Source organism: Triturus cristatus, chromosome 5_2, assembly GCF_964204655.1.
Source record: "Triturus cristatus chromosome 5_2, aTriCri1.1, whole genome shotgun sequence".
Taxonomy (NCBI): Eukaryota; Metazoa; Chordata; class Amphibia; order Caudata; family Salamandridae; genus Triturus; species Triturus cristatus.
This window is the reverse complement of record NC_140588.1, coordinates 777,460,103-777,477,303: the sequence shown is the minus strand read 5'-3', so window position 1 is coordinate 777,477,303 and position 17,201 is coordinate 777,460,103. Positions and strand designations below refer to the sequence as shown.

General features: G+C 40.9%; 1 protein-coding gene across 1 annotated transcript in view; it reads left to right on the top strand.

Annotated features, from left to right (window-relative positions):
- FRMD7 (FERM domain containing 7) overlaps window positions 1–17,201 on the top strand; it is a 669,715-nt gene that overhangs the window by 459,677 nt on the left and 192,837 nt on the right. Inside the window, exon 5 of the mRNA XM_085606672.1 lies at window positions 14,239–14,336. Within this exon, the coding sequence (XP_085462798.1) occupies window positions 14,239–14,336 (98 nt within the window). The remainder of the gene's footprint in view (window positions 1–14,238; window positions 14,337–17,201) is intronic.

Here is a 17,201-nt window from a genome sequence, read left to right as displayed (position 1 = left end):
CAATGGCGGTGAGGGGTATCAAGCAACAAGCAGGCCACCAGGAACCCCCTCCGCACGAGGAACTCCGCCAAGTAGGGAAGACCAGGCCAGCATTCGTCCCATTCAGGGCGCGGGTCCGCGTTAGTCGGGTAACAATGGCGGCCTAACCGGCCACTCGCCCAGTAGGCCTCTCCAGCGCAGTGTCTCCCCGGCCCGCAGGCACACGATGGTTAGAGCAGGTCTTCGGCAGGTACCGGTAGCCGGATATCACCTCCTGCGGGCGGGGATCGGGCCCACCCAGCGGGCACCACGGCTTACTTCTCCCAACTCCTCACTCCAGCAGGCCCATCGGCCCAGTCACCGGATCAGGGCGCAGCCACGCCGGGTAGGCCCAGTCATTCAGTCCGCCAGCTCGGCCCCCTCCAGTCACCAGTTCTCCAACAGGGGCCAGGTCTCAGCACGGCCGGCAATCACCGCAGCCGCTCGGGCGCCAGTCGCTGGGCTCACCGCGTCTCAGTTGGGTCCACGATAGCCGCCTCGCATCTGCACGATCTCGGCCTTCGACCAGGGCCTCGCGTAGGAGAAGACTCCGCCCAACTCGGCGCCCAAAAGCCGCTCGGCCAGCCCGGCCGAGTAGCTCCGGATCTACGAGGCCGATTTCAACCGCAGTGGCACTGCTAGGATCCCCTGCACCAGGGCACTTCCCGCCGTGTATTTTGATGGTCAAAGAGCAAGGCAAAGGTCGGATTGTCTGACGGATTAGTTGTCCGGCCGGCAGAGCCCCGTTACACGGCGGCCATCTTGCAGCTCGGCTCGGCCACGCCCCCGGTGAGACTATACTTTAGTCGTTTTTTGTAGGCTTTAGGCCTGATTTCTACAGTATCCTTTAGTGCAGTTTTATTTAGAGTATAATTTACATTTTAGGCAATTGTAGATGACTGAAAGAAAATATTAAGAAGGAGTTACGGCTGATGATGCTGTTAAAGTACACAAAGGTATGTGTATATTATTAAGAGGCTGTGTTTATCCTCGCCATTCTTGTCTCTTGTGCTCCGCAGTGTTTTTTACAAGGTGTTTTTTGTGATTTTGGTACATAGGAGACAGTTACAAAAGATTAAGGTACTGATTAGATTTATTTAGAGGCATGAATATATGGTGTGGTTCACTGTTGGGAGAATGGTGCCATCACGAAAGTGCTAAGTGTTCACTGTTACAATGGTGGAGGACTATTTGGAGTGAATATCCAATCAATGGGTCAATTTGTTTAATATATCAAGTATATACAAATATGATATTATAATAATAGTGTGAAGTCACACAGCATGTTTTCTCCTTTGCACATGGAAGTAATGTGGGCTATTGGGTATGAAACAAGTGAGTTTCTATACTCCAATGTATATTATTTATTGCTTCCAGCCCTGAGGAAGTCGCATGGGTTAATCCCTATCGACGAAACGCGTTGGGAGTGGAAGAATGTTAATGAATAAAGAAGTTTGAAGATTCAAATGAAAATAAAAGGAAGAAGAGAAGCCCACATTAATGTGTATCTAGTTTTGTTACTGTAACAGGAGACGTTGATGGTTAATTTGCGTGTGCTTCGACAAGAGAAAATACGTGAATCAATCTTTGATTGTTGTTTTGGGGATTAGGGTGCCTATCCTCAAGTTGAAAGCACCGTACTAGGAAAGTTTGGGTTCAAAATTACGAATTGTGTAAATTTGCAGGTTGCGCGTTCTTTCCCTTGATACCCATTCTTTTGTTTTTGTACCAATAAGGGTAGCTGCACCGCAAACACTTGAAATTGTTATGATGAGTGATAATCTGGATAGAGACAGACTGGCTGCAGAACTGTTTGATAATCTGTGCAAAGGAAATACGGTAACAGAAGCTGTAAGAGTAACAAACCAACCTAAGAATGAAGGACTAAGAAGTAAATTTATGAGATTAGAGAGATTGAAACGTTCGGAGATGTCAAAATGGTGGGATGGCACCACACTCAAACAGTACTTGAAATTGAATAGGATCCCAAGGGGTCTTCGTTCCCAAATCATCCCAACCTATGATGATTTGGACGAGGATCTTCTGGGAATATGGGAGAAAGAGCTAACATCTAGCTCTGTTAAATTAATGGAAATCCTGATTGAAAATGCTGAAAGGAAAGTGAAAAGTCTACAGCTAGAAATTGCTCAATTGGAGGAGGAGATCGCATCTCTTAATAAGCCTGAGGTAGCAGCAAAAAACTATGAGATTCTAAAGGAAGTTCTAGTAAATCATCAAAATGATGTTAAGCAAAGGAAAGCACGTAAGCTCAAAAGGGACGAAGTAGATTATAATAATGGGAGGGTTTTTACATTCTCCAAAAAATATGATCATTTGATTGTATTAGACAAGAATAAAAAGTCATTAGAGATGCCATCCACCAGTTCAAGCAATACATCACTAAGCACAATACCAACAAGTGGCAGTGATGTGGAGGGTGGACCAAGTGGTATAGAGAGACAACCAGGCCCTTTGGGAAACTCCTCCTTTCTACAGGAGGTGAATCGCATCAAAAGAGGGAACAGGGATCAAGTCAAAAGAGTAGACAATACAAGAAAACAAGGAGGAGTAAAGGAAGGAGGAAGGGAAGGGGACAAAGTAGGAATGAAGACCCGTTCTTGGAACAAGAACGATTGAACAGTTCAGGAATAGGAGAGGTAGAGGTCATTAATCTTTCGGATCGAATACTGACAAGTGAGATGATTACTTTATTGAAGAAAGGTTTGAGTTATTGCCCTTTTTATAAAGGAGACATTTGTGACACAAGGATAGACTTATTTCGGTTTGTTAGGAAACTAAAATTGAAAAAACACTTTGCTTTGAATCCTAAACCTAATAAAGATTGTATTTCGCAGATTTGTGATCCAGTGTCCAATACATTAACGATTAGAGATATACAAGACACAGTGACTCTACTCTCTATAACTGAATTAGAAGATGATCCAGTTACTATTGGGAAAGTTTTGGAGGATTTGGATGTAAGACCAGATTTATCAGTGACGAGTGGTTTGAAAGAAAAGTCAAGGTGGTCCCCGAATCTAATCAGTGGGAACAATGTGGAAATTTTCGATACTTTGGTTTCTAACGATCTTGAGAATGGTGTACGTAAATTGGGTCATTCTCTAAGGCATCGGGGTGAGAACTTGTCGACAAGTGAACGTCAAGCACTTAAGATACTAGTAGAAGACCCTATGTTAATTATCAGAAAGGCGGATAAAGGGGGTAACATTGTTATAATGAACAAAACTGATTATGATCGTGAAGTTTACTCCCAATTGGATAAGGCGGAAAACTACCAAAAAGTTTCATATAACCCCATGTTCTCTCTGATCACTAGAATTAATGGATTGCTACAGGATTGGCATTATCAAGGCCTTTTGAACGAAGATGAATTGTTATATTTAAAAGTGAATCGTCCACGTTATCCTTGTCTATATACTTTGCCAAAGATTCATAAGGACCTCCCTTTCCCACCAGGGAGGCCCATTGTGGCAGGGATAGGTGGACCAACAGAACGAATTTCACAGTATGTCGACGTGTTCTTACAGCCGATGGTAGCTAATCTGCCATCACATATTAGTGACACGAAGCATATTTTAAATATATTGAGTGATATCACATGGGAATCAGGAATGAAACTAGTGTCGTTGGATGTTATATCACTTTATACAAGTATACCCAATGATCTAGGTTTGAAAGCTATTGAATACTTTCTTATGAAAAAACCAGCTAGCCAATGGGGACACACTCAAATGTTATTAACAATGACGGATCTTATATTGTCTAATAATTATTTTCTATTCAATGGGGAATGGTTTAGGCAAACCCAGGGAGTGGCTATGGGTTCAAGATTTTCGCCTGCTTTTGCGAATCTATTTATGGGTTGGATGGAAGAATCAGTAATATGGGGCCCAGCTGGTATATACTGGAATGATGACATCTTATATTGGGGACGATATATAGATGACTGTCTTCTAATATGGACAGGAACGGATGAAAAACTAAGAGGATTTATTGACTACTTGAATAGCAATATTATGAATATCAGATTTACTTCTTGTGTAAATTCTACTAATTTGGTATTCTTAGATGTTGAACTATTTATAGACAATGATAAAATCTGTAGTAGGATGTATCGTAAACCTACGTCCTGCAACGCTATTTTACATGCGGGCAGTGCGCATCCCAAACATCAAATCAGGGCAATTCCCTATGGAGAAATGCTACGGGCGCGGCGTAACTGTAGTGAGGACAACCAATTCAGGGAATGTATAAAGGATATGGAAAGGAGGTTTACTCAAAGGGGTTATGACAAAAGAGACCTAGAGGTGGCTATACAGAGAGCTCTCAAGATAAAACGTGCATCTACCTTAAAACCCAAAAAAACTAAAAACAAGTCAATTTGGATTAGGATGATTACGGATTATAATCCTATAAATTCAATTCTCTATAGGAGTATGTAAAAGCACTGGCATATCCTGAAGGCGGATAAGACCCTACGGGAATTTCTGTCAGACAAACCACAAATTACATATAGAAGAGGGAGAACTTTAGGTACAATTCTGAGTCCAAGCTACCCAAGAGAGGCTGAGAAGGAACAATGGCTTACCCAAATGAGTAAGGGTTTTTTTAAATGTGGCCATTGTGGGATGTGTAAACATGCGAAAGATAAAACAAAACAATTTCAGTACAATGGTAAACAAGTATATGATATTGTGACTAACATTAATTGCAGCACCAAATTTGTTGTATATGTAATTAACTGTATGTGTAAGAAAATATATGTGGGAAGCACAATAAGGGCTCTTAAAGACAGAATCGCTGAACATTGGAGAGCTGTAAAGAACAATGATCAAAGATATCCTATTGCTGAACATATACAGAATTGTACATCGCAAGGTTTACATAAATCATTCCAATTTTGTGGTATTGAGCATGTTAAGATGGATGCACGTGGAGGGAATAGAGAACTCGCACTGCGGAGGCATGAGGCAAGATGGATCATGCGCTTGAGGGCCGTGGAAGATGGTCTTAATTATGACCGTGAGTTACAATATTTCCTAGGCGAATGAGTGATTAATGGATGTGTCAGGATGTTGTAAAGATAAAAATTAAGAAAAGCAGATTCAGTGTCGGTTTATTGGGGTTGCGAGCTTTCCTCGCATTTGTAGTTATTTTCTAGCTGTAGGCGTACTGTAGTTCCTAGTAAGATCTACAGGGGTACATATGTTCATGATATACTGAATGAGCAAATAGCAAAATGGATATAGTGAGAAAAGATGCACATGGTTTATCTAACTAGTTGAGGAATGGGGAGTTTTCACACAACATATGACTGCTGGAAGAAATAATTTGGGTTGTATTCCCTTGTGGGTAAAAAAACACCCCATGTATATTTAATTGTTGCTTTAACGATAAGAATTACTGATTCTTGAAACGTGATAAGGTTGCCGTTTTGAAGTCAGGTATCACTGTTTTAGACCTAACCATAATGGCGCTTTGAGAATATGGTGAGTGTTGTTATTTAATTTGTGGCATGGCGGGGTTAAACAAAGAATAGTAATGGGCACGATTTTAAACGTGAGGTATTTCGTGTATCCGGTACTTAAAAGGATACACATAATTAGATACAGTTTGCCGTTCGTCTGGTTTCACTTATCATTGTTGAAACCTATCCAAAATGGCGCTTGTGAAATTACGGGGAGAGGAGTCACCTCGTTTATTCTGTTCGTCTGGTTTCAGTTATCACTGTTGAAACCTATCCAAAATGGCGCTTGTGATAATACGGGGAGAGGAGTCACCTCGTTTGTTTTGTCGGCGTGGTTAAACAGGGAGTAGGAAACTCGACGCTAGCAGACGCGAGGAGTGTTCCTGTATCCGGGGACCTTGTCATTGCGGATAGTAAGTACTATGAGAGCTCTATGTAATGTTATCTGGGAATGGCAGGTGGTAACGTTAACAGTTAGGAATGTTACTAAGAGTTTTATTATCATTTTAGGTCTCCGTACTTCAGAGACTTGTTTGGACAAATTGATTAATGCTTCGAAAGTAAATTCGTTAATGGTCATGAACAGAGGTCAATATTAAGCAGGTGAGACTATACTTTAGTCGTTTTTTGTAGGCTTTAGGCCTGATTTCTACAGTATCCTTTAGTGCAGTTTTATTTAGAGTATAATTTACATTTTAGGCAATTGTAGATGACTGAAAGAAAATATTAAGAAGGAGTTACGGCTGATGATGCTGTTAAAGTACACGAAGGTATGTGTATATTATTAAGAGGCTGTGTTTATCCTCGCCATTCTTGCCTCTTGTGCTCCGCAGTGTTTTTTACAAGGTGTTTTTTGTGATTTTGGTACATAGGAGACAGTTACAAAAGATTAAGGTACTGATTAGATTTATTTAGAGGCATGAATATATGGTGTGGTTCACTGTTGGGAGAATGGTGCCATCACGAAAGTGCTAAGTGTTCACTGTTACAATGGTGGAGGACTATTTGGAGTGAATATCCAATCAATGGGTCAATTTGTTTAATATATCAAGTATATACAAATATGATATTATAATAATAGTGTGAAGTCACACAGCATGTTTTCTCCTTTGCACATGGAAGTAATGTGGGCTATTGGGTATGAAACAAGTGAGTTTCTATACTCCAATGTATATTATTTATTGCTTCCAGCCCTGAGGAAGTCGCATGGGTTAATCCCTATCGACGAAACGCGTTGGGAGTGGAAGAATGTTAATGAATAAAGAAGTTTGAAGATTCAAATGAAAATAAAAGGAAGAAGAGAAGCCCACATTAATGTGTATCTAGTTTTGTTACTGTAACAGGAGACGTTGATGGTTAATTTGCGTGTGCTTCGACAAGAGAAAATTCTCCATTCAACTATTGGTCCATCGGTCCACACAAAATCAGCATTCATCAAATTCACAAGTCATCTAGCCTCCCATTCAGGTAACCGCTCACCAACTGACACCATCATCTGCCTCTCTATCTATCTACTCATCTATCCCAAATCAACTTTATTCAATCATTATTAGATAAGATCATAAAAGTACATAGGCAACAGTAAATTTAAAAACATTCTCATAAGTGGCATACAATAATCATTTCATTTCGAAGGTTTATAAAAAGTTATATAAGAGAAGGTATGAAATTCATTTTGAGTTTCAGTATAAAATCTGCCTGATTGATTATAGGACAAAATACAATATATGATTAAAAGAAGTTTCGGAGAAAGTTATGTTCCCAGAGACTTTCTATTAATTATACAGGCCCAAAGGACTAGAGCTAGCGAATAGCACACAAGATGGTCAGGTACTGATTTTAGGAAAAATAGAGCAACCCTACATTGTTCAAAATTGTAGCTCTTTAGAATTGGTACAATATACTTTTTCCTTTCCTTATGATAGTAACCACAGAAAAACAATAAATGAAGATCTGTTTGGGGAGAGTTCATGTCGCAGGGGCAGTTGGTCAAGTCTGAATGGTTAAATGTTTTAGATGGAAACCCTAACATTAGTGGTATCAAGTTTAACTGAAATCGCAATAATATGAATTTGTGTTGAGGTATTGAGACCTCCTCTAAGTAGGGATATCCACCTTCTAAAATAGGTAAAAGCAGTTGGTAGACCAGTATTGGGCCTTCCGCATGAAAGTGTCCACCAATCTTTGCTTTGACATTTGCCTGCAAGCCATTGGATCCATGAACAGATCTTTCAGCCCCAGCTCAGTCAATTTTTACTCGACATAATATATCTATCTAATTCTCTTGTAGTTTTCCAATCTAAGGCAGTCTTTTATTATACTCTGAGTTAGGGGAACAGTGTTCCTACGCCAAATGGAAAACCACAAGAGCAGAGGGGCCAGTCTAATCGAGTCTGCAATGTAAGGTAAACTCAACTCTGAATGAAGTACATAATTAGATGTTGACTGAGGGAGAGAAACCAAGGATTTAAAAAACTTGTCCTCAATAATTTGTAATGATTCAGTATGTGCCGAGCCCCAAACACCTGCTCCATAAGTGGTTGCGGACTTTGTTTTCGGATAATAGATATGTTTGACAGCTGCTAGAGGCTTCATGCCCATCCTGGACATAAATGCCTTTAGTGCTATCAAACTCCACTCCATGCCCATGGCCCTTGCATCAACTAGACGTGACCAAGTTTGATTCCTATCGAGAAGTACCCCAAGATACGGAATACTACACCACCTCAATTTTCCCTGTTTCAGTGTAGAGATGGGATATTTTACCTCGAATACCACCCCCGGCTATAATTATAAAAGATTTTGACTGATTAACCTTCATGTCAAGGGAGTCGATGAAGGCTGCATAGGTGGTAATTAGACGTTGCAGCCCTATCCCTGTCCTGACAATAAGGACTGCATTGTCTGCATATGCACGAATTGGAAGTTAGATGGAATCAGACACTGGGATATCGGGAGTTGCACCCGATATGGCCTTCCCCACGCTTTTCGTATAGATGGAAAATAGGAACGGCACAAAGTCACAGCCCTGCCTTACCCCCCTTAGGATCTTAAAAGGGCGGGTACATTCCCGGTTTTTCAATATCCGACCGATGCTGAGGCATCCGTATAATAGGATGCCGTTCCGAGATCGCCTCCCTCAGTGTCCTCTCCCTTTTTGTCTCCTGGCCAATTTAAACCGATAGCGAAGTAGGGCAATCTGTGTCTGATCTCGTGGGCGAGTTGTAATAGCTATGGTAAGGGCTTTCCTGGCTTTAGCGCATTGAGAGTCAAACCATCCCGTTTAGTGCTCTTTCCATTTCCTTTGCAGGTAAGAGCCGCCTTTATGTTCTCTAGAAGGTCCGTGAAGGATAAGACCAGGGTAGTAGGTGCTGAGGCTAGGTCCAAACACCTGCCAATACTAGTTTGGGTTGTTTTTATTATATCTGGAATAAATTTAAACCTATCGATTTGAGCACATTTTAATTGATAGCAGTTTTTGTCTGGCCAATATGGGGCAATCGATAATCAAATGCAAATGCTTCTCTCTGGAATTCAAAGTTATTACACCAGTTAAAATAGCATGATCGCTAAAGCTATTAAATTGAGCATTTGCATTACTGAAACTACCCTCAATGGCGGTACAAGTTAATATAAAATCAATTGTGGACTCATGAGCCCCGTGAGAAAATGTTTTCATGGGAGAATCCTCTGAGTTATTCCAAATATTGACAATGGCCAAGTTTCTGGTGAGCAAGGTCCTTTTGAGGCTATTGCCATAAATACTATGGGAGAAATGAGAGGCGGGATTGCCCATCAAATCAACCAAACCGCATGGTTTGTCTTGATTATGGGTACATGGATGTCTAATGAAATCTCCCATCCAAATTATATTAGATACTGCTTCTCTCTTGTTACTTTTTAAGGAGTCCTCAATTGAGTTGTTAACCTCGTCTACGACCATGTGCATTTTTGAACCGAAAATGTTATTATACAAATGTATCAGAATCCAAGTGTCTGTTTTGGAAAACTCAAAAACGAGGAGATGGAGGAAAGGTCTCCTATCATCGAACTTCCTTATTTTTAGTTAGAGTGTATTTGGAATTAAAGTTAGGAGACCCCCCCTTCGGCCTTCCTGCAGCTGATGGCGAGGCTGTTGTCTGAAAGGAAAAATATTGATTAATAAAAACAGGTTCCAAAGCACACGTTTCCTGAAAGCAGGTAATATCGCTTGCCTGACAAAGATTTTGCCAATGTACATTATCTAATTTCTTCCTAATACCTGCCACGTTCCAAGAGGTTATTTTCAATAGACTATTTTGTCTTTCTTTAAACTCGTCCTGTTTGAGGGGAGCTGGGAGGGTGATGGGCGGGAAATGCTCGGAGACAGACTCCTTAGGTATAGGAGGGGCTAGTCAGTCACAACGATCTAAGTCAGAAAGGGTGGCAAACCTGTTTGCGGTATAGCCTCCTGTCGCTACTGCAACCATATTCCTCTCAGTTATGGGCCTCACTAGACCACCCAATGAATTCACTCGGGGACCTAGTAGGCCGAAATTCAGGAGAATTGTAAAAATAGGCCAGGGAGAGACCCTTCATCTGTGTATCCCTCGCGGGATGTCAGTGTAGTTGGTCTAAAATGTATCTCAATGCATAAGGGTTGGTAAAGTTAATCACTACACACTCACCCTCCAACATTTTCCTATATGGACCCACCCAACTTACCCTTCTCACCATGATCATTTGGCTGACCAGTGAAGGCCCCCCTCTGTCCTTAATATGGCAAGACAGCTAGTGTAATATATATATCCATATAGTCATTCCCCTCTCCACAAATAAAATACTACAACATGATATGAAGTATGTGTTTATAAGCCCATATCACCCCTTGGGGCATCTGGTGCTGAAATAGCAGATGTTTATACTCAATCATCCATACGTAACTGTTTTACTTGCTCAACCATTCATGCACAAATCCACACAGCCATACTGAAACGTGCACAACAAATATGCTAGGGTGTTTGCACTGCTGTTGCAGACTTGCCTAATATTTGAGAGAGGCTTCACTAATACTTCCAGGATTTTACCTTTTCTGTGACCGTAGGGAACTTGTACTGCTTCTATGGTGCTACAGAAGGAAGTTCCCTCTGCTGTTACCATGCTGTGCCTACTATTTTGTGAAGGAGGGGAGCTTGCACTTCTGCCCATGCTGTTTCTGCTCCATGAGTAATGGAAGCCTCTGCACTGATGATGTCCAGCTGAACGTGTTGTGTGAGGGATAGTTTTTTGAGGATGGGAAGCTTGGAAAATTTACATTGCTACTGCCCAGTTGTGCCTTTTCCATGAGTGATGCTTGCTTTGCTGATGGTGTGCTGTATCTTTTCTGTGAGGGAGGAAAGCTTGTACTCTCATGTTTTAAAAGCATTAATCACACCCACTGTTGTGTACCTGGTAGTGGGTGCCATACGGGTGCATGTGATACTGAATTCAAAGCAACATTGTAAGCATTCAGTAGGTGTCCCTGTCTTCTTTAAAGATCTGCATGAAGGTTGCTACCTTTCTCAGAGAAGAATACTCGAAATGTCTATGTATGCTGACTGTATGGAAGTGCAAGGAGATGTGCTTATATAGTAGTTTGTCTAAACCCCTCTGTATTCTTTTTCTTTAACTTAGCAAGTGTGCCTCGGTTTGCATTAAAAATATTTAGGAATAGTCTGGACAGCTTTAAAATACTTTTAACATTTCCATCTTTTGGTAGCTGCTTTACGTGTATAATCAAGTTGGAAAAAGACTGTATTGCAATGATGTCTGTGATTTTTATTTATCTGACTTACTTGGAATGAAAATGCTGGCCAAACCAAGGTTTATAGTTTCAGTCCTCTGTTGTGTTATATTATGTTATTAATATTTCTAGATTTTTGGGTTCCTTTTCAGAATATTAGGGGAGTCCAGTCAAGTTTGAACAAGGGACTGGCTGTGAGAAGGGGAGAAGAGGAGGAATTCTGTTTTCAATGTGCTAAGTTTAGGAATGGGAGGGAGGCTGGGGATAATCCAAATTGTCTGTCCTTTAAGGATTGGGCCAGAGTTTATCATGAAAGAAGATGCTTTCATGTAAAGTTATATGTCATCAGCATAAAAGAGATAGGAGAGGTTGGATTGCTTGAGAATGACTCTCTTTTTTGTTTTTCACACTTAGTATGCACATTTGAACAAACACTTTTCAGCACACGTTGAGAAAGGCTGGGAATACTCACAAAGTTATGACTCTTAAAAACCAACTTGTTGCCTCACTCCTGAAAGTACTCTTGATAGTAGTCCTACTCTCAAACTAACTAAAATAGAAAATTAATCCATTATAATGGTGAATTTACCTTAGTGTTGGATCCGACCCTTTTTGCAGGGGCACCCTCAATTTTTTACCTCCTGCTGTCGTACCTGTTTTTGTTGGCATTATGACTCTGTACACCTTTTCCTTGTAACCAGTAGTAAAATGCTTCTGCTCTCTCCCTAAAACATTGTACAATTAGCATCGACCTGATTGGTTTACTGAATTTACATATAAGTTCCTAGTAAATGCTACTACATGTACCCAGGGCCCATTAATTAAATGCTACTGGTGGGCTGCAACACTCATTGTGCAACCCACCAAAGCAGCTATTTAAAATATGTCTCAGGCCTGCCACTGCAGCCTATAGTGCATTTTTAAACTGCCATTTTGACCTGGCAAAATAAACCTTTTGTTAGGCCTGAATCTTCGTTTTTAATACTTATAAGTCACCCTAAATGTAGGCCCTAAAGTCTCACAGGGCAGGGTGCATTGTAATAAAAAAGTAGACATGTATGTATAAGCTTTACATGTTCTTGCAGTGAAAAACACCTGAAGTTGTTTTGTACTGTTTTAAGACTTATCTCTACCATTGACTAACACTGGGTTACCCTATTACATGTAATAAGTGCTAACTTTAGATTGGGAGCAAATAGCGATATGCTGTTTACAATCAAAGGAACTCTCTTTAATAGTGATGTTGTATTTACCGTTACATGTTTGCAAATGCAGATTGCTCAAACCAATTGTGCCTTTTGCCAGTGTCCTATGCCACTTAATTGTGAATGGCTCTGCAGTTGGGGTTTGTGTATTACTTCCAGAAAGTGACACAAAGGGGGCTTATGTGTGGACAGGATGAGCCATATTGGCTGGGTGATGGAGGAGGAGCTGTTCCTAGCCTTACTTATACTTTAAAGTGTTTTGCCCACATCACACACAAAGGAACCTGACACCAGGCCTGCCCTGCCTTCTGTCACCCCAGTTTGGAGCCTTGGCCAGGTAAAGGGGAAGAACGTTTCAGAAGCAGTGATGAGGTAGGTCACAGAATCGCCCTCACGAAGACTGGTATAATGGTATAAATATTGGACCTGCAGAGTTATTCATCAGAACACTTCTGGACCTATGTAAGATTCAGAAGGAGGACTGTCCTGTAGCCGGAATGACTGTCTTGCTGTCTGAAGGAGAAAGATTGGACCTACGCAGAATGACTTCAAGGCTAGTTAGATAGCCTCCTGTGTGAGCTTCAGGGACACAACAAGCTTCAGAGGTCTCTCATAACTGCTTAGCTGACCAGCTGCATTTGGACCTGCCTGGACCTGTCTGAGCCCTGCTGCTGATCGCTGGTAGAATGAGTCATGATCCCCAAGAGATGTGCCCAGATCCTGGACCGTTGAGTGGCATCAGTTGAAGCTCCTCAGAGAAGAAAAGGTAAAAATTCTAGCATTGGGGTTCCTCGTGAAAGGCCCTGTTTGCACTGAAACTTTGCAGCCTGTGATGACCATAACGCAAAGCTCCAGTGAGACCTGTTGTTCGTGCCAACAGTGACCATCCACAATACACAGCAACAATAACCTACACTTTGTGCTACAGCAACAACTACAATAACAACAGCCCGCAATAACTGCCAATGTGAAGGTCTGGTGAGGAGCAGATGTTTGCACTAGAGCAACAACTCTCCTGCTCTCCATGCCAAAAGCCTCCGCCTCGCAGCATCCTCCAAAGCGAAGGAACTCTTCGCGCCAGACTTAAGAAGTCAACTTTTTAGTGGGACTAACCACTTCCCTGTATCAGACTCGTTCTCCATCGCGGTTGCCCTATACTTGGAACTTTCCCCCAGTCTAGTGTGATCAAATTACAGCGAGTGGTGCTTTGTGATTTTAAGCACTGTTTTCACAAAAAACGTTAAAATTGATCACAGGTTCCACTCATTGGATTTTTGTCATCCTGGTATCATTTTATTTATTAAAACCTAGTCTATTTTTCTAATTTGGTTTTTTGATTTTTCTTGTGTCGTGTTTTCATTTTAAAACTGTCTTTGTGCTGCATAAATACTTTACAGATTGCCTCTAAGTTAAGCCTGACTTCTTTGTGCCAAGCTGCCAGAGGCTTAAACACAGGTTAATTTAGTGACTTTTTGTGGTTCATCCTGACAAGGATTGCGGTTGTTGCTTGAGTGGGGCTACCACATTTCTCAACTAATAACTTAATTTCTTACACTTAGTATTAAGTTCTAACTGTGAGTGTACATTTCCACAGATCCTGATTCTGCAAATTAGAATCTTTTTTGTGGTTTTGTACTCTCATATGCCATTTTGTATGCATTTGAGTTGGACTTAGATGAGCAAACCTGTTGGAATTTGGCTTAAGTGGTTGGAAAACAATGCATGAGACACACGAAAAGCCATTTTTGTTGTATTGTGTTTTTCAGGTATTTGTTCACTCTCCAAATTAAAAAGGATTTGGCGATAGGAAGACTTCCTTGCAATGACAATAGTGCAGCGTTATTAGTGTCACATCTTCTGCAGTGTAAGTAAAGGTGAAACATCATTCTTTCTATGATTTATGCATTTGAACATTATTGAAAGTCATAGATAAGGTCTTTCATCAAAATTGTAAAAAATGTTTTTGGTGCCTTCCGGTAATTTGTTCACAACAATAATTATGTAAGCACCTCTTATGTCTCAACTAAATTTCAGTATTTTGGCAATTCACAAAGGTTTTTAGGCATACACACGGAAACTTCAATAGCCTCTGGTTCCCAGAAGAATGCCTGGAAAACCGTTGTGTAGTTGCATGTGCAAATGTTATAATGTTACATTTATACGTGAGATTGTTCTTTCTGTGCTAAGAAAGCCAGAGTAAAATCATGAAACATACATCAGCTATTTTATTTTTCAGTATTACCCGCACACTCATAGAGTTCATATAGCAAACAGAAGCAGCCAACATGTCTATTCACAGTATAATCAAAACCGGTGCCTTCCTCAGGGCTTCAAATTCAATGGGAAAAACAGCTTAGTACTTTGAAACTGCTGTTCAAGGCACTAAACACCCTTGGTGAGTCACATGTGCTCCAAGTAAATCCAGCATGCTACCACGAAAAGCAACTGCAAGTGCAATGTGCAATACCCTTCAAGCGTGGTCATACCGTAAGCAACAGATAATATTTTAGTGCGGGGGACACCCCAGTTGGTGTAGCCAGGCGCTTTATAAATGACTAATATTTTTATTATTATTATTATTGAATGATATATTACAAAATGCATAGACATTAATGTATTATATACAGCTAATCATAATCACACCACTAATCCCATGATTAAATCTTAATCCAAATGCATTAGATATGGGTGCAGATGAATCAATTACTTCTAGTGTACCTTTATATCATGATATCGTCTGTCTAACAGGAACATGGATTTAAGTAAAAAAGAGAGATGAATACACAGTATTAAGTGGAATACAAATTACATTAGAGCTACAATTAATCTGATGTCTCCTTAAAAGTCTTCTCAGAGAGGTAGATAAGCGTTAATAACGTGGAGTAGGAGGAGAGTGCGGTGAAGATATGCAGATGGCCTTACCAGGAGTTATTTGCAGCCTCCATATTGTAAGACTGATGCACACAGGAAGGGTCTAAATGGATCACAGGTGTAAGTCTCATTTCAAATTCACTATTTGAATAAGTGATTTGCCTAAAGACAGAAAAATATTTGCATTGCATGCTGGAGTAAATGGAAGGAGAGTTGTCCTGACCTTTACTGGCATCCCTGGCTCAAATGTCACTCTCTGGTTTCCGGAACTACGCCTGGAAAACCCCTGTGCATTTTCACAGGGGCAAATGTGCATAATGTGCATTTGCACATGATAATAGATATATCTCACAGACCACAGGAAGTGGCAGTAAAATTATGAAAGAAGGAGAGTTGTCCTAACCTTTACTGGCATCCCTCCCTTTAAAAGACTTGTTCTCACCGTGGACTGCAGCTAGAGCCGGTCCCAGCAACAGGGGACCTCCATCTAAAGTAATTCATTTTCTGTTGGAATGATTAATGGTGTATTGTGTAGCTGGGTACTATTGCCGTCATGAATACTGTATTATCACTGTGATCTTGCCTAGAAGTAGGTGCTTAGTGCGATGGGGGGGGGGGGTTAGGGGTTGGTGGGGGGGTTGTATTTCATTTGTATTACCTTTCATTTTCCTTTGCTTTAAGATGAAAACGTCAAAGTCAGTATGGTGTGCATTGATTGTGCAGATGCCTCTGGGGTACTGAGCACAGCTATAAATGTGTAACTTGACAAATAAATCTGTTTATAAAAAAATACTTGTTCCAGGACATGGGGAGGCCATTTGAGCCATTTGACGGACTTAAATGGATATTGATATCACTCAGCCTTATTTACAGTAAGGCAGAGCGGGTACTGTACAACGAACATGGTGAAGGACTTTGTCACAAAATTCCTGATTCGCTCACTCTGTTTTGCTCTGGCGGAACTCTTGTGTCCACCGGCAGGACTCTACACGAGTGGAAATCTTAGACAGATGGTTCACAGAGATTGGTCTGAATACCACAGACTATCTGCCCTATTTAGGTGTGAAATTGCCAGGGAAACCCTGCTGGACCTAAACAAAAGAACACAGGTATGTCCCCCACATACTGGGAGGAAGCTTCCAGCATCTCAGGTACATTTATTTTGTTTTACAAAACACAACTCCCTCTTTGGAGGTTTGTAAAAATAAAGTTGCTGCGCAGGCTAATTGAACATTGTACCCACACAGCAAAGATACATTCAATGGAAGTGCATTTCTCCAGTGCCCTAGGGGACCAGAATGCAGCTCAAGGGTCTGAATAAGGCAGTTAGACTATTTGTGAATCGTAGGGCCTTGTTTAAAGTTTGGCAGATGCATTACCTTGTCCGCCATAAGATATAATGCACATGTAATATGGCGGGTGGGAATCCACCATGTTTGTGACACAGTATCCTATCCAGCAGTCTCTAAATAAGGCCTATAGTCTGCATTGCCTCTGAAATATGCAAGTGCAAGTTGTTGAAAGGACAATGACTATGACTTTTTGGACTAGCCTAAGGTATACTCTACCTGACAGTAGCTATCCTGATGTGACTTGTTTTTGGGAACTACTTGTCAAGAAAATTGCCTTTTTGTCGTTTGCAGAAAATGTTCAATTTTAAAGCAATTGCTTTCACTAATACAGATTGTTTAATTTGAGGGGGACTAGCAGTGTTGATCTGGGATAGTGCAGTGTCCTCAGATATAAGTGCGTTTCTCAACTTGAACACGACCTCATTTAACAGGATCAGTTCCTCAGATCTTCAGTCACTAAAACCTAGTTCCACCCTTTGCACTACTTTGATGGGGGTTTGCTTGGT